Below are 27292 nucleotides of genomic sequence, written 5' to 3'. Positions count from 1 at the left end.
AGATGATCTTTGCACAACAGGGCTAGGAATGACAGAAGTAGGAGGAATACGAGAAATACTCTTACCCACCCTCACCTCCCAAGATCAGAAGATAACTTTGCATTTATAGGAAGAAGAAAGCAAATCCAACTTCTCCGAAACTAACCTTTGCTATTTCTCCTGGACTGAAAGCTTGAGGGGAGGGGGGTGGGGGAGGGAAGAGATGGAGATGTCTGCTGAGGGAATTGTGACCTAGACAGCCTTGGGATAGAATTCGGTGGAGAGAAAGGAAGGAGGCGGGGAAGTGGGGAAAGTAGTTCTCTATTACCTAGGATGGTTTTAATTCTGCCCAATTCCACAGACTGCGGTGAGTTGTTTGTGCAGGTGTACACAAACAGTAGCCGTATGGATTTTTCCAGCTCATGTCAAATGCAGTGAATTTCCGTGAAGGACTGAAGAGAAGCAGGTTGAGAACGGAACTGAGAAAGGATCCAGAGAAGGGAGCTGGGGGGTGGGGGGCGGATGTGGGGGGGGGGGTCCAATCTAGAGCTCTTTTCCCCACCTTTTATCCAGACTGGTCAGATGGATGTACATGGCTCGCACTAGGACCCAGCAGCCAGAGAGCCTCAGTCGTCCTGTAGGTTCATTCAATCTCTCATACACACACACATACACACACACGCACACACGCGCGCGCACACACACGCACACATACACACACGCACGCAGACATACACAACTGCAACCAGGAGAGGCTCGGAAAGTCTGCGAGACACTCTTTGCGGCCGCATTTTCTTCTCCCCAGATCCTGCCCTGCACTTGGCAGCAACAAGCCTCCTCCCGGAGCGTCCGAAGCAGGAGCCCGGAGATCCCCCCCCCCCCCCCAACCATGGGCAAACGCGGCAGGCCAAGGAAAGAGGCGAGATGCGGGGAGGAGGATGGGCCGGCCGCCTCTTCTGAGCCCCAGACTCAGCCTCAACCCCAGCCCCAACCAGGGGCGCCCGTGGCAGCCCAACTCAGGTGCCCCTTCAGTGACATCTTCAACACCAGCGAGAGCTCGGTGGAAAAACATATCAACACTTTCCTGCAGAATGTGCAGATCCTGCTCGAGGCCGCCAGCTACTTGGAGCAGATAGAGAAGGAGAACAAAAGTAAGTTTGCGGCTTTGAGGGGCATTTTCTCGCCCTCCTCGGTCTGCGCCTGGCCCCTCGAGCAAACCGCTGCCCGTTCCCAACCCTCCCCCAGCTTCTAGCTGTGAACGACTGACACCAGAGGAAGGGACAGGCACTCAGGGCTTACAGAGATGTAACAAAGAGAGGGGGAGAGAAAGCGAGGGTGTGCGTCTCTGTGTGTCTGTCTGCTGGGGCTGAGAAGGGCCGAGGAGAAAACTGCAAAGTGTTGTTTGGCTGACAACCTGGCAGTAAGCAGGATGTCCTCGAGGTCGTTTTTAGTCTTTTTTTTTCCAGTCTCCTTGGCTGGACGGGTATTTGTTTTACCATCGTCTGGATGTGGGTGGGGTGGGTATATTAACAGGCTAAAGTTGGAAGCAGAGGGTAGCGAACGGGGATTCCAGAACAAAACCCTGTTCTTTCTTCCTTGCTTTCTTTCATTCTCGCGTTCTCGCTCGGTTTCTCTGGCTCTCACACTCTTGTCTGTCTCCACTGTCTCTTTTTTCTTTTTCCGTGAGCGCTGTTCTCCCGAGACCCAAGTCCTGAGACACAATCGGGGGCTGCTGACCGCACAAGTGCACGATGGTGTTTAACCCTACCACCACCACCACCACCACCACCATCCTCGACCTCTAGCAAAACAGCAAACAAAAAAAGCCCTATGGTGTTTAGCATGAAGAGTCTCCTTACCACCCCCACTCAAAAAAAATATGGTCTTGTGCTGTAAGGAAGTTGGCCAAAGGGACGATGCTAAAGAGAAACTTTATGATCTTGCAGGAAATAATAGTTGACTAGGGTTTGGGCTGTTTTGATGGAGGTGGGTTTATTTATTTATTTTCCAGACGACGTATCCCAACTCAGCTGCCCGGGCAGACAAGGAAGTAAATAGTCTTCCTAATAAATTCGGTCTACTGGCCTTGGTTTTGAGGGTCCTGGCCTTTCTCTCTGTACAGCTCACGACCACCAACCCCCTCTCAGTCAGCAGAATAACCATCCCTAACGGGTGCATGCGTTGCGTTTGCCACAGCTCAGCTCCGAGCAGAGTCATTGACAATAAAAGATGAGAGGGAGGGGGGAAGGGGGAAAGAGAGACAGAGAAAACCCTGGCTATTTAATCTGTCCGAACAAGTAGGAAGATCAATGCAAGACGTGTACACACACACACACACACACACACACACACACACAAAAGGTCAGTTGCAACGTGTCAGATCTTGCAACCCTCCCTTCACCATCCCCCCCAACACACTGACTCCCACACACCAAGAACAACATCACACACACACAGATATCCCCACTAAACGAACGCATCGAGTTCCAAGGTTAAAGTAACAACGTGAAAGCACGAGAAATCATACGAATTCTTTATTTCTTTCAGAGGTTGGCGAGGGCTTTTTTTTTTCCTACTTCACAAACCGCTCTTAGTATTTAGGTTGTAAAGGAGAAAAGCTCTGATGTCCAAGTTACCGTGTCTCTTTTGATTATTTATGGTGGTGAGGTAGGGAATGCATTGGCTAGGCTTGTAGTTTCTGAAAAGCTAGAGCTAGAGTGAGAGTGTGCGGATTGGGAAGGGGGGAGGGTGTGCTAGGATTTTTATGGTCGTTTAGGGAGTGCGTTTTGAGGGATGGCATCCTAGAGGGTCTCTCGATCCCTACTCCGCAGCGTCTTCTTTCTCGAGAGTTGTTTCGTGTTGGCGAAGCTAATTCTTTCGGTTCTTTGGAAGTGTTTATGGAAAGGACCTTGGAAATGGGTTGAAATTCTTAGTTTTCCTTATACCACCTCTAAAGTTAACCTCCTTCCTTCTCTCCCCACAACCCTTTAAATCCCTGGGGACGAACGGAGGACTCCGGATCTCGCCGTCCTCTCGTTTATCCGCTTCCCTCATCCTTGGCGTGGCCGCAAGTCACGTAGGCAAAAAGCCGAGCGAGCCGGGTTGCCCAGTGGGGAGTGGGGAGGAGGAGGGAAAGGTTTCCTCCCTGCTGAGCTAGTCCTCGTGTTCTTGTTTGGGTGGGGAGGTCGTTGGAACAAAACTAAACAAAACCTGACTAGCTCCTTAGAGTAGGGCTTTAGCTCAGCAGTAGCCTCCTTTCCTGGGTCAAAGTCAACTTCATGTACGTATTCAGCTTGTCTCTCGGAACTAGAAACCCACTCCTGTTTCTCCTCCTCCCCGCTGGAATATTTTTAGACCTCGCTCTCCCTTTTCGCTGCTGCTGTTTTGCTTTACAGGACGTGCTGCAAACAGCACCCTGATTTCCGCAGATGTGCTGAGCGCAGAGCGTGAAATAATGTGGCGAGGAGGAATAAAAGGCAACGGGGCTCGATTGCTGAAAACGCTGAGGAGCTGGAGGCGCACATTCCCTCCCCCACTCTCTCGGCCCCCCTCCCTCCGCCCCCGGCCTCCCACGCATTGTTGGTGCTGTGGGGGATGACATAATCCCAAGTCTCTCCGTCCTCCTCGCTCTCAGACCAGCGCCACCCGAGTGGCATGCCCTTCTTGTTTTTACCCTGGGCTCCTTGCCATCATCCCCTGCAAATATCACCGAATTCTTTCCTACTTTCTCTTCCCCCGCCCCCTTTCTCCTCCAGAGAAATGCAAGGCCCTTTCTTCTACATCGTCTTCGCAGCCCTCGGCTGCTGTTTTTCTCTCGCTTCACACAATGCCCAACGTCACGTCACCGGTGTGTGCCTCGAAACACAGCGAGCAGTAGAGGAGGGTCGTGGTAGCCCTCTCCATCCTCAGCAGACAGCCGCGCTGCTTGTTTGTTTTGCTACAGCGCACGAATTGAATTAAAGAGAGCATCTTAATTTACAAAAAGTGAGAGGGGGGAAAGGAAATTAGTTTTAAAGTCTAGATAGGGTCCAAGGGTGTCACCGGGTTCAGGTTTGGGATACTTCTGGAAAGAAAACGCCGTTGTTTTTCTTTCTTTAAGCTCCTTGCCAGTTTCTTGCATGGTCTTTTTTTTAGGTCACATTACTGCATAGAATGCTGCTGGCTCAGGTGCATAACCTCCCTGCCTGCATTACAGCCCGCTCCCCTGTAAGTCACTTGATCTCAGTTTCTCCGCCTCTCCCCTCTTCTCCCCTCCCAGCTGGAGGCACGTGGTTTCCACATGGAGACAAACTTCTCTCCTCTGACTGGACTTGACCTAGCTGTGTGTTTTGGCCAATTGGCAACTTTGGCCTCTCCTGACGTCACGCGTTGCTAGGGCTTAGAGGTCGGTGGGTGGGACCGGGTGCCCAAACTGGGAGTCTCTGGGAATTGTAGTGCTTAAGCTGCATGTCTACCTTCTTCTTAAAGGGACTCTACACCGACCGTGAATCTTTTTTTTTTTTTCCTGGAGGACTGCTAGGCTTCATTAAGATGCCAAGAGAATCGGTATCCTGCAATATATGCCATTTCTGCATGGAGTGGAATGGAAGTGTCACGAGACGGGAATCTCCCAAACATCCGGCAGTCCCTGGGGTCAATCTTGCTACTTTTACTCCTGTTTACAAACGGGGATGGGTGCAGTGTTTGTCTTTGCGCTTGCATAGCAGCCAAAGCTGTCCTCGGAATTCTAGACCCGGGCAGAATTAGAGCGCTCCAGAAGTTTTGGAGGTGTTACCTAAATTCCGTCGATAGGGTGGGATTTTGGTGGTGGTTTAAGGTGGTTAAATAAAATCAACAAATAGTTATCAAGCGCTTATTACGTGCGAGGCCCTGTGTTTCTATGGAAAATAAAGACTTTGGGGAAGGAAGCCGGTGTAAAGTTTGCCTTCCTTTGCTCCCCAAAAAGGGACCCAGACTTTTTCAAAATCGGAGTTTTCCTTGATTTGTCGTTGCCCTTATGGACAGATTAATTAACAGGACGGAGCTACAATCAAAGGTCGATGTATAATGCATGCAGTGATTGAAAATTAAAGGAATATATATTCTCTTCTTATTTAAAGAACCATCGTCTTCCACCGCAGTTAAAGAGCCTAGGGGGGCAGTGTAGGGCTTAGAATTCCAAGAGAGCGACTCAGAGGATGTTGAGCCTTAGGGATCATCTTGGGTAACACCCTTGTTTGACACAGGATACTAACCTGCAGTTTTAACATCCAGGGAAGACCAAAACAACAGTAGATAAATCGGTGTTGACAGCTGCAAAGACTTTGTTTTGTCTAGTTTGAAAGAAAGGGTGGCTTGGAGGGACTGTAACATGCTGAAGAAAGAAAAATGAACCTGAGAAAGATGATTTAGAGGCAAACAGGTGAGACTGGAGACACGTGAAAGTAGATCTAGTGGCCTTAGGTGAGGTTTGGGATCATAGACTTTGAGGAAGAAAAGACTTTATATTAAGCTCACAGAAGCAGTAAGTGGAAGACCCAAGATTTGAACTTGGACAGTCCAGTTTCAAATATCATATAGCTTACACTACACAAGTAGTGAAAGGACAAGAGAAAAAAGAGGAGGAGGAGGAGAGAAGAGAGAAAGGAGGAAGGAAAAAAGAAGGAAGGAGGAAGAGAAGAAGAGGACAAAGGAAGAAAGAGAAGGAAGAAGAAAGGAGGAGAAGATGATGCTAAGAGATCTATATTATTCAGTCGATCCTATCTTTCTAATTTTATTATCCATATTCACCAGACAGGTCTATTTGCTATCTCCTAATCTACTCATTCTTACCTTTCTTTCTGCTATCCACATCCCTCCAGGACCTCAAGACCCACCCACCTTCTCCAAGAGCCTTTTCTGACTCCTTCAGCCCACACTAATTCCTCCATTCTCCAAACTACAACTGCAGTTAAGAGTTTGTATCATATAATTTAGCATTTATCTTTTCTCTGATGGTTTCCCTCACCCTTGTGTTATTTGTCTCCCCACCTACACAGGACTCCTTAAGGCAAAGATTATATACAGCAGTATTCTTGTTTTAATAAATTTCCTCTCCCATCTAGCATAGTGCTGGGTCCACAGTAGGCGTTATGTTCATCTGAATGGAAGTGAGGGTTAACCACAGGCAAGAATAGAATTGAGATCCAAAGTTCAGAACCAGGAGGGCACCTAGGAGAGAGTCAGAAGCCCTGATCAAGGCTAGGGCATGGGGCTCTGCACCACACTTAACTTTAGCTGGCTCAGGGAAAACAAGATAGAATTATCCCTTAAGCTGGAAGAGATATGAACTTGGATTGAGATACAGAGGTCAGGACTTGAGAGCTATAGCCAGAACATTTCTGCATACACCTGATAGTTGAAGCCATGAGAAAAGATCAAGTACTTCAGAGTGGGAATCAGGGTCCACTTATCCTAAAACTGAGGATTTTCTTGGCAGCTGATGTTAAAAACAGGTCACATTTCTGCCATTGAGTTCCCTGAACCAATTGCCTTAAAATAAAAAAAAAACACCTTCATGAATTATTTTTTGTTTGGTGATGAGAATTCTTCAGTGGCAACCCTGCTTTCCCTGCTTCCATAGTTAGGAGGCCCAATACTGCTTTAGGAGCCTTATATTTAGGTATTTTTCTTAGCTATAGATTTTGATCTTTGCAAGCCTGCCTGATAAATGCTGGTGTCAAGTAGAGTGGGTTGGCTCCTGGTCAAAGTTGAATAGCTGGCTTTGAAGATGTAATCAGCATTTAAGACCTCAAAGTACCAGAGACAAGGTGCTTTATGGAAGGGACACTGGTAAAGGTCCAATGAATATAAGACCAGTCACTTTCCCCTTCATTTTGAAAGAAAAGGAGGTATTTATTAAACTGTGCACCTGCAGATTTTTCCATCAAAGGTCTCTCTTTATAACTGCTGCAAACCCTTAGAGAAACACACAGCGTGACAGTGACTGACTGTGAAACGTAGAAGCCATTTAAAGAAGACTAGAGGGAAGTATGGCATTAATAGTAACCGAACTACTGCTTAGCCTGCCTCAGGTGGGGGGTGGAGTTACTCTACAGGGAGGCAACTTTATTAGCAGGGAATCCGGGGTTTGGTGACATGTTTGGAAGCCCGTGTCTCTCGTTACTTGAAACCTCTAGGTCAGAATCTGAGGCCACCTGGCAGGGAGGATTCCTGAATTTTTCCTGGGAGAGAATGGGTCACCTAATCAGAAGGTACTTCCCCTTAAGAGTTATGGAACTTTAGAACTAAAAAGCGTCATAGAAACCATTCAATCCAAGCCCTATTATACTCCAAATGGAGAAAATGAGTGATTTATTGAGAATCAACAATGAATAGAAATATTTACTGAATTAATGAATCTGTCAAAAGTGGATGGTTACTTTTTGTTTTTTTAAGCATCCGATCTGCAAAAATGAATTTGCCACAGTAATTTTCATGCCTGTCGTGATATCCTCTGCTGTAGATCCCTTCCTCCCCTCTAGTTCCCTCCTACCCCATCCCCTACCACCACTTTCTATAAATATAGTTAGATAAATATTTATTTAAACTGGGTTTCTGGAGCAGGATCACATGTTTGGCCTGGCCTGATCTTCACTATGATACCACCACTAAGTCAGAGCTCACACACCTAGGCCCCCCTGACAACTTCGGCTTCCAAATGACTCTCTTTCTGAGAGGTGAACCATGGTTTTGTGGTTTTGGAGTTAAAAGAATTGGGAACTTTCCTTAAGTAATGCAGAGAGCTATTTTCAGAAGGCTGAAGTGGACTAAGACTTGTCTTAGCCTGAATCTCTGAACCACTCCCCTCCCTAACTCCTTTCAAAACAGAGGCATATAGGACCATAGAACTTTAGAACTGGAAAAGGCTTTAATAATCATCTATTCCAGCCCCTTCATTCATGAATGAGAAAACCAAGACCCAGAAAGATTGTGATTTACCCCTGGTCACTTAACTAGCCATTAGCAAAACTGGAACTAGAACCCAGATGTCTTCAGTCCAGAGTTCTTTCAACTGCTCCTTAGGGAATTTTCCCTTGTAGTCAGAAACTAAATTAAAGATCTGTGACAGAGACAGAACTCCAGGACCTGGATCCTGGGGGGAAGGGCAGACATACTATATGGCACTTGGTATCTTCTTGTAAAAGCTCGATTATACCCAAATCAGTGATTCTTAAACCAGAGTCACTGACCCCGGAATAACTGGTTATTTCAGAGGTTATAATGAACTTCTCATTGAGTTTCTAAAACAAATTTAGTTTTAATTCTATGTCATTTTAAAAATGTGTTTTAAAATGTATGGGTGCCCAGGATTGAGATAAGTTAGAAATCATGTGGCATCAGGGAAATCTGAATACTTTTATTTCTAGGAAGATGAATTTAAGTCAGCATTGAGGAATGGGGTACCATGCTCTTTGGCATCCTGTTTCCTGAGAACTCAGAGATATAGAATGGTAGTAAAGGGACATTAGAGATCTTCTTAGCCATTTCTCTCAGAAAGTGACCCAACTCACAGAAAAGTGTCTGAGTGAGAACTGGAACCTAGGTCTCCTAAAGTTTGACTTCACTATACCACCCATTGACATTTGGATGAAAGCACCTCACTGGCATTTGAGTCAGGCTCTCAGTAAGCTGAGATTTTGCAAATGGACCATCCCTGTGTGCAGACAGACACCTGTTGCTTGGCTTCTTTGTTAAGACTTAATGGAAATGATTGTCCCTGAAATGATTGTCCTTGGTTCAGCCTGGGCCAGAGGTGTTAAAGCCTAGGACAGCTGTCTTTATCCCCCCGGCTGAAAATACTGTCCACTTGCCACCAGTTTGGACTTGGAAATCTAGCATTGCTTCCTGACTCCCCCCCCCCACTGGTTGTTTAATTGAACCCCTCTTTTGTGAAAAGAAGACTTCTAATTACAGGTAGACTTTGCTCTTTACAATAGGTTTTGCTCTTTGTTGGGGAGAGGGCTGATGAAGAGAGGGAGATGATGTTTATATAAATCAACTTAGATTTATACCTTCATCAGAATAGCTCTCTCAAAAGGAATAATAAAGTAAATGTTTCAAGCTTCTGTAAAATGAGAAATAATTTTACGTCAATGATTCTCCCCTAATCTATAGTAGTGGAAAGAACAGTAGACTGGAAGTCAGGAGACAAGTTTCCTGCTTTTGGTCCTGCTATGAACTAGCCGTATGACTTTGAACAATTGTTTTGGACTGCCAAATCCTCTTCTGTAAAAATAAGGGAGTAGGGAGATAGGGAAAAGTGGCACACACACCAACAGTTAATTATCTGAAGAAACTCTGGTCCAGAAAAGTGTCAGAGGTATTGCAACAACCTCCTCATCTCTAAATGTGAGATTTCTAGGTAGCTATTCCTTTTCTCATTTGCATGTGAATCTGTAGGAGATTGCAAAAATTTGAGTATAGGTGGGCTAAGAATGATTCCATTGTTTGATTGTTTTCCCTGTTGTTATTTGCTGTTTCAATTAAATAATTTGCTATTTGAAAAAAACCAAAACCAAAATCAGTGGGTTGAAGTAGAGAACCCCTGAGAGCCCTTGAAGCTCTGATATGCTAAGATTTCTAAAAGATGACTTCCCTATAGGAGATTTTTGGTTATTAGTTCAGTTTTTTAAAAATAGGGCCCCCTTTTGGAAGAGACACTCCAGCTATCATTTTGCCTTGGTTTCCAATCATTATCAATAATATAAAGACCACATCTTTCCAGAGGAGTGTTTTTCTCTGTTTTTTTTTTTAATTATATAATTTGTGAATAATCCCTGGCCATTTATCCAGTTCCATTCTTTATTCTTGTAAGGTGTTCAAAGTGGCAGCAAGCCATCTCTATTATCTGTTACTCATCTTGTGGCTTCCTTGTGGCACTCTTTTCATAGTACACTCATTTTACCATACCACATGTAAACCTGTGGGCAATCCTGATAGCTGACTCCAATACATGTTTAGGAAAAACAGATATGTTTTAGTAGCATTTTTATCAGAATAGAGATGGCAAGGTAAAAAAATGCTGTTGTAAAAAAATAACCAGTTTGAAAACTTTCAAAGGTTATTATTTTCATGAAGTCATACATTTAATATTAATTTATTTGTTCATTCAAAAGGGCCAGTTTGGAGGATGCCAAGGCGGATAAGATTAGTCCCTGCCTACTAATAACTATGCTACAAGAGAAAATTAATGTTCATAAAAGAGGTAGAAACAAAGTGTTATGGGAGGGCAGAGGAAGGAGAGATCATTTCCTGCAGGAGGGATTAGAAAAGGATTCTTGGGAGAGTAGGCATTTCATCTGGGCCAGTGAGAAAAAGTAAGAATTGGACAGGCAGAACTTGTATTATTTGAGCCTCTGTTTTTTTTTTACTCTTTTGCTATGATGTTCAGACTTAATATAAATACTTGACTATCCTGATTTATGTTCTATGCAGGCAGCTATATAAATAAGGGCTGACATTTAATAGTTCTGTTTTCCTGGGTGGGAGGAGAGGGTACAGTCATTGACCTAGACTACATAAGATCCCTTCATTGCCCTCTGAGATCCCTGAGTCCATTCCAGGCCAAGCCAACATTGCTTCCTTTATTTCCTGTCGTGTGAGACTCAGTGTTCTTTATAAGACAAATCTCATGATATGGTGGAAAGATCCCTGAACTTAGATTCAAGAGACCAGGTTTTGAGGCACAGGTCTGCCACTTGTTAGCTGTGTGAATAGGTAAGTCTTAACTTCTCTGAGCCCCATCCTTGGTCTCTGGACAAGGCACTTGACTTGGAGTCAGGATGACAGGTTCCAACCCAGCCTAAGACACTCGATGTCACCTTGAGTTGTTTCTGAGCTTCAGTTTCTCCCTCTGTAAAATGAGCGGTTTGAGGCTGATATCCTCTAAGGCCCTTTCCAATTCTAAATCTATGATCTTATAGTCATCTGTAAAAGAGAGAACTTAATGCTTATATTACCTGCTTCAAAGAGTTGTTGTAAGGATTTTCTCTGGAGCAGTGGTGCAAAACTTGATACTCATGGGCTTCAAGCCACCCACAAAACTCCTTAGTGGGACCTGAACCAGGTTAAAATGTAATTGGAGAGGGCAGCTAGTGAGTCAATGGATAGAGAGCCAGGTCTGGAGTTGAGCCTGGTTCAAATCTGACCTTAGATACTTCCTAGCTGTGTGACACTGGGCAAGTCACAACCCTCATTGCCTAGTCCTTACTATTCCTCTGCCTCTGAACCAATACATGGTATGAATTCTAAGATGGAAGGAAAGGGTTTTGTTTTGTTTTTAATGTAACTGGAAATTTTTAAATAAAATAAATTAAAATTATGATACAACATAGATACTGTTAATCTGTGTTTTTCTAAGTCACTGTGTGCCTAAAAGGATCTATTTCTATTTGAGTTTGGCACTATTGCTGTAGGCCATCTAGTGATGAGTATGTTAAACTTTGTTTTCAAATATTGGTACAAATCGAAAGTATTAAAGTAAGCCTGTCCTTCCTAGATATTTTCTTTTTATTTCTCTTTTTTTCTCTCACAAGCTGAAATTGAATTTTTTTTATACACCCAGTAGTCAATCCCCAAAGAGATTCCTAGCAAATGTTTCCTGTTCTCAGTTTTCAGGGGGAGAAACTGAATCTCTGAAAGATAGCTGAGGGAGGAGAGAATCTGCAGGAAAGCCAGAAACCAAACCTGGAATTGTAAAGTCCCCAATGAGGCCCCACTTAGGTAGGGTGTGTCCCCCTTTGTCCAGGCCATATTGGTCTTGGCATATGTTCCAATCTGTTTTCTTACTAGTCATTCCCTGACAAAGGACAGCCAAAACCTATTGTGTGCTTCCTGAGGCATTGAAATTGAGGACAAAGTGGTCCCTTCCCTTTGAGGAAGAAGTCGCCTCCATGCTGCTTTGCATGGATGGTATTCCCTGCCCAACATCCTTTGGTAAACTCAACCAACCAGTACAGCCTCTATGAGACACCTCATGGGATGGCTTATGTCTGGTCTTCTGAAGCACAGCTTTGTCAGGCCTTTGGCTTGAGCCAGTAGCTCATATAGAAGAACTAGGGGTGGGGTGTGTTAGCCAACCGTAGACAGCAGGGCAGCTACAATGTGGGAGTAAGGAGGATGGGCACAATTGGGTCAGAAAGCTACCTTGTACTGGTTTGACTTCTGGAGTCAGTCAGCATATTTACGCTGCAGGGAGTAATCCACATTCCTGTTGTTCATTCTTTCATCTTGACACCAGCTCCTGGAATTCTGTCACTGTCATAGGGCAAAGGAAGGGATGGCTTGAGAGCAACAGAAGGACCTGTGTGGGAGCCAGATTCAATGAGCCCATGGCAGTCTTGGAATTCCTCAAGTGCTTTCCCTTGGTGGCCTCCCCATAACTTGCCCAGACACTTCTCCTCTAGGGAAAGCTCTGGGAGGGCTGGTCTCATGTGTGCTCACCTCATTAAGTCTAGTGTGTCTGTATCCCAGTTGGTCAAGCAGCTGGGCCCTTTAGAACATCTAAAAGATTATGAAGAAACAGTGTCACAAGGTCAACAAAAGCTTTGCTCTGGATACTGGGGATCTGAAGTACTCCTTCCTTTTTCACATATGATAATAGGGTTTAGTAAGAGGATAGGAAACAGATTTGAATGTAAGGGATCTAACTTTTGTGAGCCTTTTTTACTGTGGCTCTTAAACACATTGTTGTGGGCCTGTGACCATGTTACTGGGGGCCAGCTGTAATCAGGAGGTTCAGGTGATCTGGATAGGAACAGACTAGTTATTTCAGGCCTTCTTACTGGGAGAAAAAGTGATGGAGAAAATGGGGGAAAAGGGGAATAAAGAAGTAGGTATAGACAGAGTTCCCAACCTTTGCCTCTATAAAGAGAAACCAGGATTTCATTTGTCACCATAATGATGATGATAATATTGATGACAATAACTTGTGTTTATACACTATTTTAAGGTTTGCAAATTCCTTTAGATACCTTATTTTTATATCTCATTTTAGGTTTGGCTTATAGTATAATCACATCAGTTATTAACTCTTGGAATTTTTAAAATGTAATTTTATTTTCTCCATCTATTCTCTTTTCTTTTTTTTTTTAAACCCTTACCTTCCATCTTGGAGTCAATACTGTGTATTGGCTCCAAAGCAGAAGAGTAGTAAAGGCTAGGCAATGGAGGTTAAGTGACTTGCCCAGGGTCACACAGGGGAAACGTCTGAGGCCAGATTTGAACCTAGGAATTCCCATCTCTACCTTGAGCTACCCAGCTGCCCCTATTCTCTTTTCTTTTATTTGATCAAATTCCCATATGGCTTTTCCTGTACATCCTTGATTACTCCCCATTTCCTTGCTCCTTATCTCACCTCTTAGCTTTCCTGACTTCCTTCAACTCTCAGCTAAAGTCCAACCTTCTGTAAGAAACTTTTCCTACCCTTCCCTATGAGACTTGGTATCCCCAGAGCTTAGCACAGACACTAACTCATAGGAAGTGCTTAATAAGTCTTTGTTGATAGACTGCTTTTACAACAACCCTGTGAGATAAGTAAAGCCAGTCAGTCAACAAGCATTTATTTAAAACTTGCTTTGTGCTTGGCACTGGACTAAACCTTGGGGAAACAAAGTCCCTGTGCTCAAGGAGCGTCTATTCTAATGAGGGAAACAGCAGGTAAATACTAGATACTAGGGATGAGGAAAGGAAATTGATCTCAAAAGGGAAGTCACTCAAGGCTGGGTAGACTGGGGAAGGCCTTTTGGAGAAGAAGAGATTTGGGCTTAGTCTTGAAGGAAGAGATGGAGGTAAGGAGAGAAAGTAGTCCAGGCATGTCATACAACCATTGTAAAGGCAAGAGTGAAGGTGTCTGTGGGGGGAATTTCATGCAGGTCAGTGGTTCTGGGTCCTAGAGTATGAGGGAGGGAATAAAGACTTAACTGATAGGAAAAAGAGGCCAGGTGTAAATGTGGTCAGTGCCAAACACAGGACTTTACACCTTGAGCCTCTCAAGTTTATTGGATAGTAGGATAACATAATTAGACTTATACTTTAGGTAAATCACTTTGGCAGCTAAATTGACGTTGGGTTGGGATATGGAGAGACTTAAGGCAATGAGACCAATTTGTAGGCTATTGTGTTGGTCCAGAGGGGAAGTGAGGAGGGACCTAAAATGGGCAGGGTGGTTATGTGCTTAGTAAAAAAGAGAATAGTGATATTGTTCTCCCTGTCATAGAAATGAAAAAACTAAGGCTCAGAGAATTTATCTGACTCATCTCAGGTAGGATTTGAACCCACATTTCTCCAAACTCTAGTCTTATGCTTTCTGCTAAACCATGCTGCTTATATAGAAAAAGAATACAGGCTGATATTATATGGAAATCCAGGTAAATTATTTCACATATGGCAACATTCCTACTCTAGAATCTCTAGAATGCAAGCATCATTTATTAAAAATGACTATATTCAAAGCATAATGCTGCTTGTTGAGTGAGATACAAAAGTTGTTATGCCTTGGCTCCTGCCCTCCTGGATCTCAGTAGAAAAGGTTAGAATCTAATGGGCCAGATGAAGCCAAAGTATTGTAGAACGTCCAGCTATGGAGATGATCTGGCTTAAAAGCAGATAAGGTATTACATCCTCTCTGCTTTACAGATAAGGCATATGAGACCCCCAGCAGGAAAAAAAAGAGGGCAATCATAGACATTTTAGGGCTAGAGTGGCATTCAGAGGTCACAGGCTAAATTCCTCATTTTACAGACAAGCCAGGTAAAGCCCAGAACTGTCAAATGACTTGTTCAGAGGCCCATTCTCTCAGCAGAATCTGATCTCTTGAATCCTCTTATAATATTTTTTCCACTGTAGCAATCAATTAATCAGCATTTATTAAGTTCCTACTGTGTGTGCCTGACACTGTACTGAGGAGGTACAAGAGAGTCCCTGACTTCAAAGAGTTTAAAATCTGATGAAAGAGACACATATTTACAAATACATTTTACAAACCAAACTATATGCAGGATAAATAACAAATAACTAAAAGAAGAAAGCACTGGAATTAGGAAGGATTAGGGAAGCCTTCCTGTAGAAGATGTAATGTTCAGATATTTGCTTGGCCAGTTGTACAAGGACCTATGGGTATTGCCTTTTAGAGACCCTGGTCAGTTGCTATTGACCAAAAGTTGGTAGTAAATAGGAGCAAAAACAACTTGGTTCTTGGCTCAAGCAAATGCAACAGAGTAAACAAGCATCCTGCCAAGAATGCAGGAGCTTCCTTCCTTTCAGGCAAAATCTATGGTGGTCTTCTTCACTGGAAGAGGCTTGGAAAGCTTGACTGGCTTCACCAGCAGAGATCCTTTTTTGAAGAAAGAGTAAAATAGTTACTAACTTGTGGGTTGATTTGAGGATATAGTTTTCTCTACCTGCATATTTATAAATCAAGCTTTTCCCCCAATCCCAGTTGAAAGAAAACTATAAAGCATTTAAAAAATTAAATGCCATAAGTGAATTCTAAGCAGAATCCTAAAAAGCAACTAGTCAACAAGTATTTAATTAAAACTTGCTCTGTATTTGGCATCATGCTAAAGCTTGGGGATAACAAAGAAAGAAAAAGATTTCCTATGCTCAAGAAGCTTCTGTTCTAATAAGGGAAACAGCAGGTAAATAGTTAAGTAACTACAGATTTGAGAGAGAATGAGGTGGGCAGCATAGGGGAAAGTGTCCTGGGTTCTAATCCTTGCTTGTTATGACCTTGAATGGATCACTTTCTATGTCTGAATCTGTTTCTTCATCTATAAGATGAAGTGGCTGATCTAGATAACCTCTAAAACCTGATGAAACTCTATTAAACACTATTTGGGGAACATTGACCTTGGCGCAGAAGAGCAAAATTCTACCAGACAACTAAAACCAGATGAAAAATAATATCCCACGCATATGTTATGAAGACCTAGCAAGCCTCTCGGATGTGCATGTTAATTTATTTCTGCAATGCAGATTCCTCTTGGATTCAACTTGTTTCTAATAAGAAGAGAACATCAGTGGGATCCACAAATTCATTATTGCACTGAAAATCAACTGCTATGTAAGGGTCATTTAATAAAATGTAAAAAACAAAAAAGGAGGGGGGGAGCCCTTTTCTAAAGAGGAAGAGAGAGACCAAAATAGGAGTCAAGTGCAGCTGTTGGAACCCCTGCCAAGCAGCCTGATCTCACCATTTGAAAACTGAAGTTAAAAATTCCCATTTTCTGTGATCTCAGACGAACACACTCCTTTCTTCTCCCTTTCCTCAGAATTCCATGGCCCTTCTTTCCATTTTCCCCTCTCCCATGTCCTAAGGCACCTGATTTGTTTAAGTGCATCCCTGTCCTGAATTGGAGCTGTCAGCCAGCATGGGTGAATGGGATCTGGCAGTCTACTTCTCTGGCAGATCATTACGTCACTCCTTTTAGACCCAAATTTATCTCTATGCCTACAGACCGGCTGCACTCTAACTGCAGGCTGGCTTTGAAAGAACTCACATGAGAAGTTAGGGATGTCTGACTCATGGATCTGGTCCTGTTTCTTTTTTTCCTGCTCTGAGCTTTTAGGGCATGGGGGATAGGAGGAGGGTGTGTGTGTGTGGGGTGTGTGTGTGTGTGTGTGTGTGTGTGTGTGTGTGTGTGTGTGTTGAAAAATAAAGCAGAAACATTACTTTTGTCATTCTTCTGGAACTTCAATCTTTCTTCCAAAGCCCCATACCATTTCTGCCCTTGATTAATTCTGTCATTAATTCAATGCAACCTGCAAAAAACCATTCTACACACTAACCACTTTTTGGACAAGTCACTTGGGAAAGTCACCTAATCTGCCTGTAATGTTTTCACTCTTGGTTCTATCCATGAAATAGACATACTATTTATTGGCCCTGAATGGCTGATACTCTATCATTGGTATATTGTACCTCTGTAAATCAAAAAGATCCTGAACCACTGAAACAAAGTTTTTTCCTATTTTAATCCACATAAAGCTGACATTTGGGGCCCCAGAATCACTCAGCTAGGTATAAACATGGAATCCTCCATCATCAGATAAGATATTTATTTGTATAGAGACTCCTCCAAGAGATAATATCTGGACAGGATTGGGCTTATGGTAAGGAAACCTGGGAGGCTCTTACCTCTCTGTCATGTCAGGATGCTCCTTTTGTCCTTAGTTTTCTCATCTGCTGTGCATATCTCCTAATGTGCCCTGCTTCATCCTAAGAACATCAGAAATGCCATATGTATTCCTTCTCCTGGTTCCCTCCCACTGGAATTCTATTCTGGCAGGGGTACATGGGATGGAGAACAGGTCATTGAGGTGGTGCTTTAAGGGTGGAGTACAGAGTCCACTGCCTGCAGCTAGGCAGTGACTCAAGAAGGCAAGCCACATGAGATGATAGCTTCCCCAACTGTGCTAAATAGCATGAAGCCCTTTCATGGACATATGTCCCTCTGTCTTGCCACATGCTCCTTAAATTGAGAGCCTACTATGTGTAGAGTAATGTACTGATAAACACCTGGGTATGAAAAGATAGGTAAGATAAGGTTTCTGGCCAGAGGGAGCCAAAGGTCTAGTGTGAAGAGATAACACACATACAAACACACACACACACACACACACACACACACACACAAATATGCTTGACATTTTTATACTCTGTCATAATTGTAATACAAAGCTGCCCTTCAGTGCCTTATTTTCTCTTTCAGGGCTGTCCTCACCCACGTAAACTTGTTTTCCCCAGTGAGCACACAGTGTAATTTGCCCCACCCATGTTGTTATAAGCATGACCCTAAAGGGGATGAAGATTATCCTTTCTGTCCACCCTCATGGGTCAGGGACATTGCTTCAAGCACCTCCACTTCTGTAATAACCCAAGCTATCTTGAACTTATATTTTCAACCTGATAGACTTTTCTGGCCATCTTTACTCCCTACTGTGGAAAGATGGATTTGTCTTCCTTTGTCTCCAAACTATGTATGGTAAGTTCCTGGGGATACTTCTTGGAGGAAGCAAAGCAATTTGGGATCTGTGAAGGTGTTTTGTAAACAGTAGAGATTAAATCACATTTTAATAATTTCTCACTCCAAATAACTGACATCTGCAAACTAGCCTTTATTCCTTTTAGGTAATTCTGTCCCATACTGACCTCCCTCTGGCTTCCTCCTTCTTGATGATGGTTGTTACCGACACTTGATGGGAAAACCCAGATCAGAGAATACAAAGCTACCAGCTGAGAAAGCGAAACCTTTCAAGGTCTTTTTATATATATATATAAGAAAAAATGTCTTCTGTGGTTTATGAACACATTTTGGGTCTCTGTGTTTTAGGGGCCATATTTTTGATTCTTAAATGTGGTGCCAAGTATAATATTTTAAAGCACTGGCAGAAGTTTGCAACCCTATGAATTCATTGGAGATCACTTTCATTGTATACTCATTGTGTGGTTTGTAGAAAAAGCTTCAGCCCTGGAATTTAAAAGTATAGGTCTGGTCCCAGCTCTTCCTTGAGCCCATTGTTCCACTGGAGCCAAGTTACTACCTTTCTCCTGAGCCTCAGTTTCCTTAACTACAAAATGAGGTTTCTAAGCTTCCTTCCAGAGCTAATATTCTGATTTTTGCAGGATAGTCTCAGAACATTCCAGAACACAAAGGAGGGGAAGTAATTCCCTCAAAAAACAGAATGTCATTTTTAGTGCCTTCTAGAATCTATAGCTCTGATTAAAGGTAGCTGATGGTTGTGGAGACTGCTGAATACTTTTTAATATGGCTTCCATTATGACCCAAGAGATGATTGGTCTCAAATATACTTGCATTTGAAGGAATAGGTGTCTGTTAGTCATAACCCTGGGCCTTTTGTTTATAGTTAACCAATCTGGACAGTGTTCCTAGAAATCTTTAAAAATGATTAGATTATATTAGAAAACACCAATCTGAGATACCTACAAAAAACCTTGTCACTAAAAACCTACCCCAAACCAGGAGTTCTTGAAGCCTCTCTCATTTTGGGGCTTGGTTTTTTTTAGCTATTTTTGACTTTCAAAAGGCACTTTTGTCCATTTGCTCAGTTATATCACAGCAGTTTTGTGCAGGTATGTATCCATTTTACAAGTGAAGAAACTGGAGCCCTAGAGAAGTCAAGGCAATTCACCAATGTCACCATAAATTAATGGCAAACAGTAAGACCTCAATCTTTTCTGATGTATCAAACCCCATTCACCCCTTCTGACTAAATTTAGGGCCAGACCACTCCTAGGAACATTAAAGAGTAGAGAGAAATACCCTTGGAACCTGAACTCATTGCTTAGTGAACTCATTCTTTCCCCCAGATTACTGAAAACGGGAAAATTTCTCCCTACATTTCAAAGTTGTTGTATTTCATAATTTAGTTCTTTGACAAATTGAATCATCAATGTAGTTATGCCTTCTACTGATAGAAATTATAACCCAATAATCTATTATCCTGTCCATGCACCTTTGTAAATTTTCCATAGCAAGGGCCTTCCTCTAGTTCTCATAGCACCAAGTGGAAAATTTGGAGCATGCATTCTTACCACATGGTTAGCCCATGTTCTTATCTAGTCTAGTCATATCTCCGATTTCCTTCATGTGATTTTTCTTGTGTAGTTCTTGATAATATATAAATTCTTCTTGGCATTCAAAACTCTTTATAACCTATCTGAAGACCCCACCTTTACATTCTTCTTACATTCCCACCCACCCCACCCCACCCCCAATACACTCTACCATCTAGTAATACTAGCTTGCTTCCTATCTTTGGTTATTCCATTGTTTCATTAAGTCAAAATCTTTTGAATGATTATAAATTTCATTTCAGAAGCTCTGCAGAAGTTCTGGGGTCAGATGGCAATTTCATCTTAAAACAGAAGCTTTTAGAGGATATCATGTATAAAAACAGTATCTTTTTTCATTTGGACTCTATATTGAGAATCCTCTTTGAGGCTGGCCATGTCCCCTTGGCAAGCATAAATCTACATTTTATTCCTTATTATGGTTTTTCAATGAAACTTTCTGTTATTACATCTTTAATGGAATCTTGTATGATTTTGGCATATGCATGGGAAATAGGTCATTTGAATAGAGACATTAAGGCATCATTTTGCTCTAATAAAATATTTTTGTATACTCAAAAAAATCAGCGATGTCATATATTCTCTATACTTGTTAATTATGTGGCTTGAAATTGGTAGTCTGATGGAAAATAATGTTTGAAAAAGCCTGATCCCTTTCCATTTTTCATTATCAATTCTATTGATGCAAATGGAGATATTCATAAAATTTTTGCAGAGATGGAAACATTGTATATTTGACTGCAAAAACTTTTAAAGTTTTAAGAACTATAATGATTACAATGTCCAATCTCCTCCTGACCAGAAGATGATAGAGTTGGGGTACAATGCAATAGCACATACTTTTTTGTATACAGCCAATCAGAAAGTTTTCTTGACTATGCTTATGTTTCAAGGACTTTGCTTTTTTTAAAAAAAAATGCAATTAGAGAGTAGGAGGGAGAGAAAATAGATCTCTTTAAAAAAAATGTAACATATAGATGAGAGTGTTACAGATGTGAATATACTTTTAGATGGAGGCCGCTGTATTGTTATTTTTGCTTAATTGTCTTACTTTGTTGCAAGCTACCTCTCACAGAGTGGAGGTAGTCTGGAAATGTTTGTAATTTTTTAAAAAGGACATTAATAAAGCAAACAAAAAAAAAGGAAAGTTATATATAGGTCAGTAGTTATTAACAAAAGTCACCTTTTTTGCTAACAAGATGCAAGATTTTTTTTCTCATTCTTTGGTAAGCTTCCCTCTTTCATATACTTTGATAATCAACTCCTCAACATTCCCAAGATTGTATTCACATCTGGCATAGAATTCCTTTTTAATCTGCTTTTCTCATGTTTTCTTTAAATATATTTGCATATTTCCTCCCATCTTCCCACTTCTCACTTCTTTTTCTGTAAATAGTGCTCTGGAAAAGGAATAATAATGACCTACCTCTATGGTTCCAGCACTCCTGTGACTCCCCATACAAAAATAATAGCTAACATTTAAATAGCACCTCAAAGTTTGCAAAGTACTTTATAAACTATCTCATCTATCCTAACAACCCTGGTAGGTAGGTACTATTGTTATCCACATTATATAGTTGAGGCAGAAGTTAAATGACTTCAAGGTCACATAAGTAGTGTTTGAGGCAGGATTTGAACTTGGATCTTCCTTTCTGTCCCCTGTGTGTATTGTCTCTCCATTACCATGTAAGCAACTTGATGCCAGGGATGGTCTCACTTTTGTCTGGGTATCTCCAGCTGATGTTTTATAAATGCTTTTTCATTTATTCCTCCATTTTTTCTTCCTTAATGTAGTGTATTCAGGACTTTAATGCAGGAGTCCAAATGTCATGGATCCACTGTCGTTGATGAAAATATTTTCTATAAAAAGTGTTTACATTTTTTTCACCCGTTTCTTTCCCTCTTTCCAAGTTTAGCCTTAAATTAGCTTCTGATGATTTTGTTTAGTTAAGTCTTAGTTTTCTATAAACTCTTACCTTTTGTAGGTGATACTCATTATCTTCTACTATCCTCATCTGTAGGACCTTAGATCAGTTTTATACTCTCAATCAGTATTGCCTTTGGCTTTCATATCTTTTTGCTAAGCCAGGTGCTTGCTAACTGACATGTCTTCTAGATTCTTATCTGTTTTTTAAAATGTATCTACTTTGATTAAACTTCCTTAGGAAATGGTAAGATGGTGTTGATATCTGTTATTTTTATGTATTATCCATATTTTGAGAAGCTAAAGAAAGGCTAACCTCTGAAGGCAGAAGGAGGTATGAATAGGTATGAGAGTCAAGTCATAGTTGTCTCAGTTACACCTGATATCATCTTTTAATTTTTTTAAATTTGGTCTTGATTTTGTTCTCTAACAAATTAATAATTTGATTCAGCTGATTTAGAAAATAGTCTGATTCATAGTCTGATTCAGCTGATTTAGAAGAGAGGGGACCCTGGGATAAGGGATAGTGGACTTCCACATTAGTTTCCAGTCCTCTGTTGGTTAAAATATAATCAATTTCATATTTAATGTCTATTTTTTGCTCATCATGTCTGATACCTCCTGCATCTTCTCAAAGTTGTCATTGTATATAATCATTAGACTTCTGTAGTCTACAAAACTTTGATGTTTCTTACTCCTAAACTATTTAACAATTTTTTTCCCTATGTTTTCCTTTCCTGTCCCCATTTCCTTTCTGAGCCAATCTTTCTAGCATTTGTTAAATGCTTACTTATGTGTAAGGTACTGTGCACAAAGATGAAATGGAAGGAAAAAAAGACCTTTGCCCTTAAGGATTTATATTCCATCTTTATAATAAGGTTGTCAAAAATGTACAGACTGATTTAATTCTATTTTTATATAACCTTATCTTTTATAATTGATGTTGGAACATAAGCTTCAGTTATTCTCAGGGTTGTCTTCTTGAGGATGCTTTTCTTGACCGTTACATAGTATAAAACATGAAATGTTTCTTGTTCCTCTGTGATGCACAATAAACCCAATCTAACAACTCCTTTATTCTTCTCTTCAAAGAGAACCTCAGTGCTATCCTTCCAGTTAAAAACATCTTCTTCCCTTCTGGTTTCATTTATAGCAAGATTGTCAACATTGCTATGTCTCAGTTGTTCTGATAGTACATCAACTTGTTGGTCACTGGAAAAGACTCTCATATTTATTAGGTTACCAATAGCTAAGTTAATTTTAGAGATGTCAGCTAAAAATCTGTGTGATTCTTAGCACCCCTGCTCTCCTTTCTTTCACCTTGCCACAATCATTTTAAAGTCAGAAGTGGATCGGAATAGGTTCGAGAGTCATTTTTTTGACATGACTAAATGGACAGCCACTGGTGACATGTCTCTCCTTACTTCCCTAAACTGAGGTGGTTTGGAAAGTAGTCATAGTTTGGATCCATACTGGAAGCCTTTCCATTATGGTAAAACTTCCCAGGGCTTGTTCTCTGTTGTAATAATCTTTGAAAATTCAGAATCGTCTCCACTATGTGGCAGAGGAGGACTTTGTGGGAGGAAATGTTCATTATTTTAAAAAACAAAAACAAACCACTCTTATTACAAGCCTTTCCCAAACATAGGTAAAATGTAAAAATTAACTAGAAAAAATCCTAAAGCACTCTGTGGAGGATTTACGGAAAAGAATGGCAAGAATTCCGTTAAGATGAGAAGTCCCGAAAGAGGTTGTGATTTGCACAATATTGTGCCAAAGAAATTACGGATCCAAGGTCAGGGTGGATTCCCAAACAGGACTACATTTCCCAGAAGACATTGCAGAAACCTCCCGGCATACACTCCGGTTGTGGGCCGAGGGAAAACTACGTTACCCAGGTGGCAATTGAAGAGGCGGGGAGGGGGCGGGCCCGGAGGCTGATGCTCCCTCCCCCCTCCGCCCGTGCTTTCACCCGGGAGGTAAACAAACTGTGCTGCCGACCTGACAGCCACTGGGGTCGGCTCGGAGTGGAGCAGGGCTGGGGAAGAGGCCAGTTGAGGGAGGCGGCTTCGGCCGGAGTGGGGGGCTGCGCTGGGGCTGGGGGTGTTCGAGCTTCCCCGCTGCCCCTCTCATGCCCCGCTTCGGTGAGTAGCCACCCGTGGGCGCCGCCGCCGCCGCTCCGGGAAGGGACTGGGGAGAGGAGAGAGGTCGCTCCAGGCTCTGGCCGCCCCTAGCCCCGGCCCCCGGCCAAGCTTATGGAGCGGGTACGGATGATCAATGTGCAGCGCTTGCTGGAGGCGGCCGAGTTCCTCGAGCGCAGGGAGAGAGGTAACGGTCACCCCGGCGGGGGGGGCGGGGGAGGAGATTCTGGGGCTGGGGGAGGGGCCAGGGGGTCGCGGGGAGGGAGAGTGAGAAGAGGGAGAGGAAGGAGGGAGAAGGACTCAGGGATGGAAGTGGTGGTGGGACTATGAGATGGGGGAGGTGGATGTGAGGTTTAGTGGAGAAAAGGGAATATGGGACCACGGGATGGGCAGGAAGAAGACCATGGACTGAGAAATAGTGTAAAAGTAGGGAAAGAGAATCACGGGATGGGAAAAGAGGAGACCGTGGGATGAGGGATAGTGGAGGAGTGGACCACAGGGTAGGAAAGGTGGACGAAAGGGGATGTTGAGGATCAAATCGATGAGGAAAGGGGAGACCATGGGTTGGGGAGAAGGTGGATGGAGGAGTTGGGACCAGGGTAGAGAGGGATGGGGGCCACGGGACTGGGGAAGTAAAAGAAGGGACATATGGACACCACAGATGGGGAGGGAGGGGCGAAGGGATTGGGGGTTGGGGAGAATGGAAAAAGGGGAAGAGAAAACCTCTGGATGGAGAGGGAGAGGACAGCTAGGAGCACTATACGATGAAGAATACCCCTTGATGAGAGAAAAAAAGAGTAAGGGGAAAGAGATTCTGTCTTGTTTTATCATTTAGCCTAATGTCCCATAGTACATTTCATACAGTAACTGGTGGTTAGTGGGTATTTGTTGGTGGATGTATGTACATGTTTGGAGTGCACAAAAGGAGAAGGAGCTGCTGGGGACAGGTTTTTGAGGGGGAGAGAGGAATAGAAAATAGAATTCCTAGGAGTTCAGGTGCTTGAAAGCTAGGGGGAGGGGAATTATTGTTATGAGGGGAGAAAAGGGATCCTTAGTGGTAAGGAGACCAGAGTGTGGTTGGAGAAAGGTAAGGAAGGGTAATAATACAGTGGATGTATCCATTTCTGGGCAAAGAGAAAGCATGTACTAGCTAGGGAGAGAAGAGTTTATTACATTGAACAAATGTTTGAATTGCTTACTATGTGTCAAACACTGTACTAAGGTTCTGGAGATCTATCTCAGATAAAAAGGACCTGCAGTATAATTACTTTATGTACAACTCTAGTTCTAGTTGGAATGCCATTTCCATTTTTGTTTGTTTGTTTCAACAGCTTGTTGCCAGGAAGAGGGCTCTCTTGGTTCCATGGATTCAGGTGAATTCCTCTTTACCCTTTTATCTTCTGTCTTGTGCAGAGTGTGAACATGGCTATGCCTCAGCCTTCCCTTCTGTGCCAAGTCCTCGAATGCAGCACTCAAAGCCACCACGGAGACTGAGCCGGGCACAGAAACACAACAGTGGGAGCAGCAACACCAGCACTGCCAACAGGTACCATTCTGGGGATTCCAGAAAAAGGAGCTGGAGAGAAGAAGCAGAACACATTGAGGCAACAGTACCACATCCTCTAAATTAAGTTCTGTTCAAACAACAAATCAAGAGGAATATCAAGGGAAGCAAGAGTTGGGAGTTTGGGCCTCTAAGGAAAAAGAAAACAGTTAGAAATGGTTAGCTTAGTGAGGCCACAAGGTAACAGAAACAGTGGAGGTGACCCTAGGAATTCTTGCTGGGATTATTAAAAGAGAGGTCATAGACCTAAGAAAATAATGAAGAGTTGGCATATGTATACATACATACATACACAAGGCTGCAAGAAGCAATCTTGTATCTGACTCTCATTCATTGCAATTTTCAGGAACAGAAGTCAAAAAACCCAAAAATATTCCTAGCAGGATATAAAACAGGAAAATGTCTTATTGTCAAGTAATAAGAAAATATTTAGGTAGAACAAGAAATGAATAGGCAAGGCTTATTTCCCTCTCATTGTATATGTCAGGGGTGGGGTGGAAAGGGAAGAGATATGGAATGAGAGAGAGAAGAGTTTACTGTGGAAGTGTTTAATAATAAACAACAATGGATTGTGTTGTAACCAAGACAGGAGACCCTTAAAGCAAAAAAAAAAAACCAACCAAACAAAAAAAAACAAACCTTTGAAAGGAGCTGCTTGTCTTTCAAGGGGAACAAATCTCTCGAAAATGCCTGTCTGGGTATATTCAGGAATAGTTGGCTTTCATTTTTGAAAACTTTTTGGCAGTCTGGCTTTCCCCTTCTGATTTTTGCTTCTGAGAGCAAATGATTTTCAAGGATTCACCTTGAAAGTCTCTTTCTTTTTTTCCTCTCCTTTTTCTGGATGCTTTTTCTAAGAATCTCTGTTCCTTTTTTCCATTTATAAGAGAAAAATGAAGAATTCATCATTGACTTCTAAAATATCATCTAGGGCAGGGGTCCCCAAACTTTTTACACAGGGGGCCAGTTCACTGTCCCTCAGACTGCTGGAGGGCCAGACTATTAAAAAAAACAAAAACCTATGAACAAATCTGTATACCGCTGTCTGGGATAGTGGAGGCTGCAGTACTGGCCTTGCACAGGCCCATCACCACCACCACTATACCAGGCAGCAGTATACACAGTGCGGAATCCCCTCCCCCAGATCGCCACTCACCATGCTGACTTCTTCCATTGTGCAGCCACATAATCCTTTGTGTGGCACCTCATTCTCCTTCAGTTACTCTCAGAACAAGGCATCATGCAAAGGATCATGTCACTGGAAGTAGTACTGTACATGAGTGACACCACGATTTGTGACACTGCCACACACAGTGCTTCTCTCATTGACCAGCAATGAAAGAGGTGCCCCTTCCGGCTACAGCCTGTAGGGCACACGTGGCCCATGGGCCATAGTTTGGGGACTCCTGATCTAGAGAATATCATGAGGCATTCAGATTTTAAAAGGGCACACACATGTTTTGGAAAGGGTACTAATCCAGGTGTTTGGTCACTGACTCAGGAATTCAGCTTTTGAGGGAAAAGGAGATAGTTCCTACTTATCAATGCTTGAAAAATCAGATGTATATGTATTTATACATACATGTATATATGCCTTACTAGGGAAGAGGAAAGATTGTAAGCTAATTCTAGTTATATAGTATAGGTATTACCAAAGTAAAATCTATACTATTCTAGTCTATGACATTGCCCTGAGGCTACATATGCCCTTTTGTGATTCCTTTTCCCATTTATGGGTGATCTTTTGTTTATTTTAATCTGGTTTTTCCTGAAAAAGATATTTTTTGACGTTGAAGTTGAGTTGAAGAGACCCAGGGTGCTTTGGCTAGAGTATTTAACCACCCTGTGATAACCCTGGACCTTTTTTCTCTTTTGGTTTAGGGAAAATTTCCTTTAGCTAATTTTCATATTCCCTATAACCTAAAGCTTTGAGTCCCAAACTCTATGAGGGCCTCTGTATAGTATTTCCATGAAAATTGTGGTCCATTCTTAAATAATCTGATAGAATACGCACATAATAGTTGTGTAAAAATAATAATTGCCTTCAAGGTAAGAAATAGAGGTAAGTATGAACT

At 42.3% G+C, this 27292-nt stretch overlaps 1 protein-coding gene across 7 annotated transcripts in view; it reads left to right on the top strand.

Moving 5' to 3' along the window:
• Nucleotides 1-612: 612 nt before the first annotated feature.
• The window catches only part of MXI1 (MAX interactor 1, dimerization protein), a 112138-nt gene continuing 85458 nt past the window's right edge, over nt 613-27292 (top strand). For 2 of the 7 annotated variants that reach the window (XM_056804007.1, XM_001368583.5), the window contains exons 1-2: nt 613-1130; nt 25070-25202. In XM_056804007.1, the coding sequence (XP_056659985.1) occupies nt 869-1130; nt 25070-25202 (395 nt within the window). In that variant the 5' untranslated portion in view covers nt 613-868. Of the gene's footprint in view, nt 1131-17959; nt 17982-23376; nt 23844-23918; nt 24454-25069; nt 25203-27292 lie in introns of those variants that run through there. The other 5 variants (XM_016427643.1, XM_001368614.5, XM_056804027.1 and 2 more) reach the window with 5 other exon arrangements.

Source organism: Monodelphis domestica, chromosome 1 (genome assembly GCF_027887165.1).
Source record: "Monodelphis domestica isolate mMonDom1 chromosome 1, mMonDom1.pri, whole genome shotgun sequence".
NCBI classification, from domain to species: domain Eukaryota; kingdom Metazoa; phylum Chordata; class Mammalia; order Didelphimorphia; family Didelphidae; genus Monodelphis; species Monodelphis domestica.
This window is presented reverse-complemented; position numbering and strand designations above follow the sequence as displayed.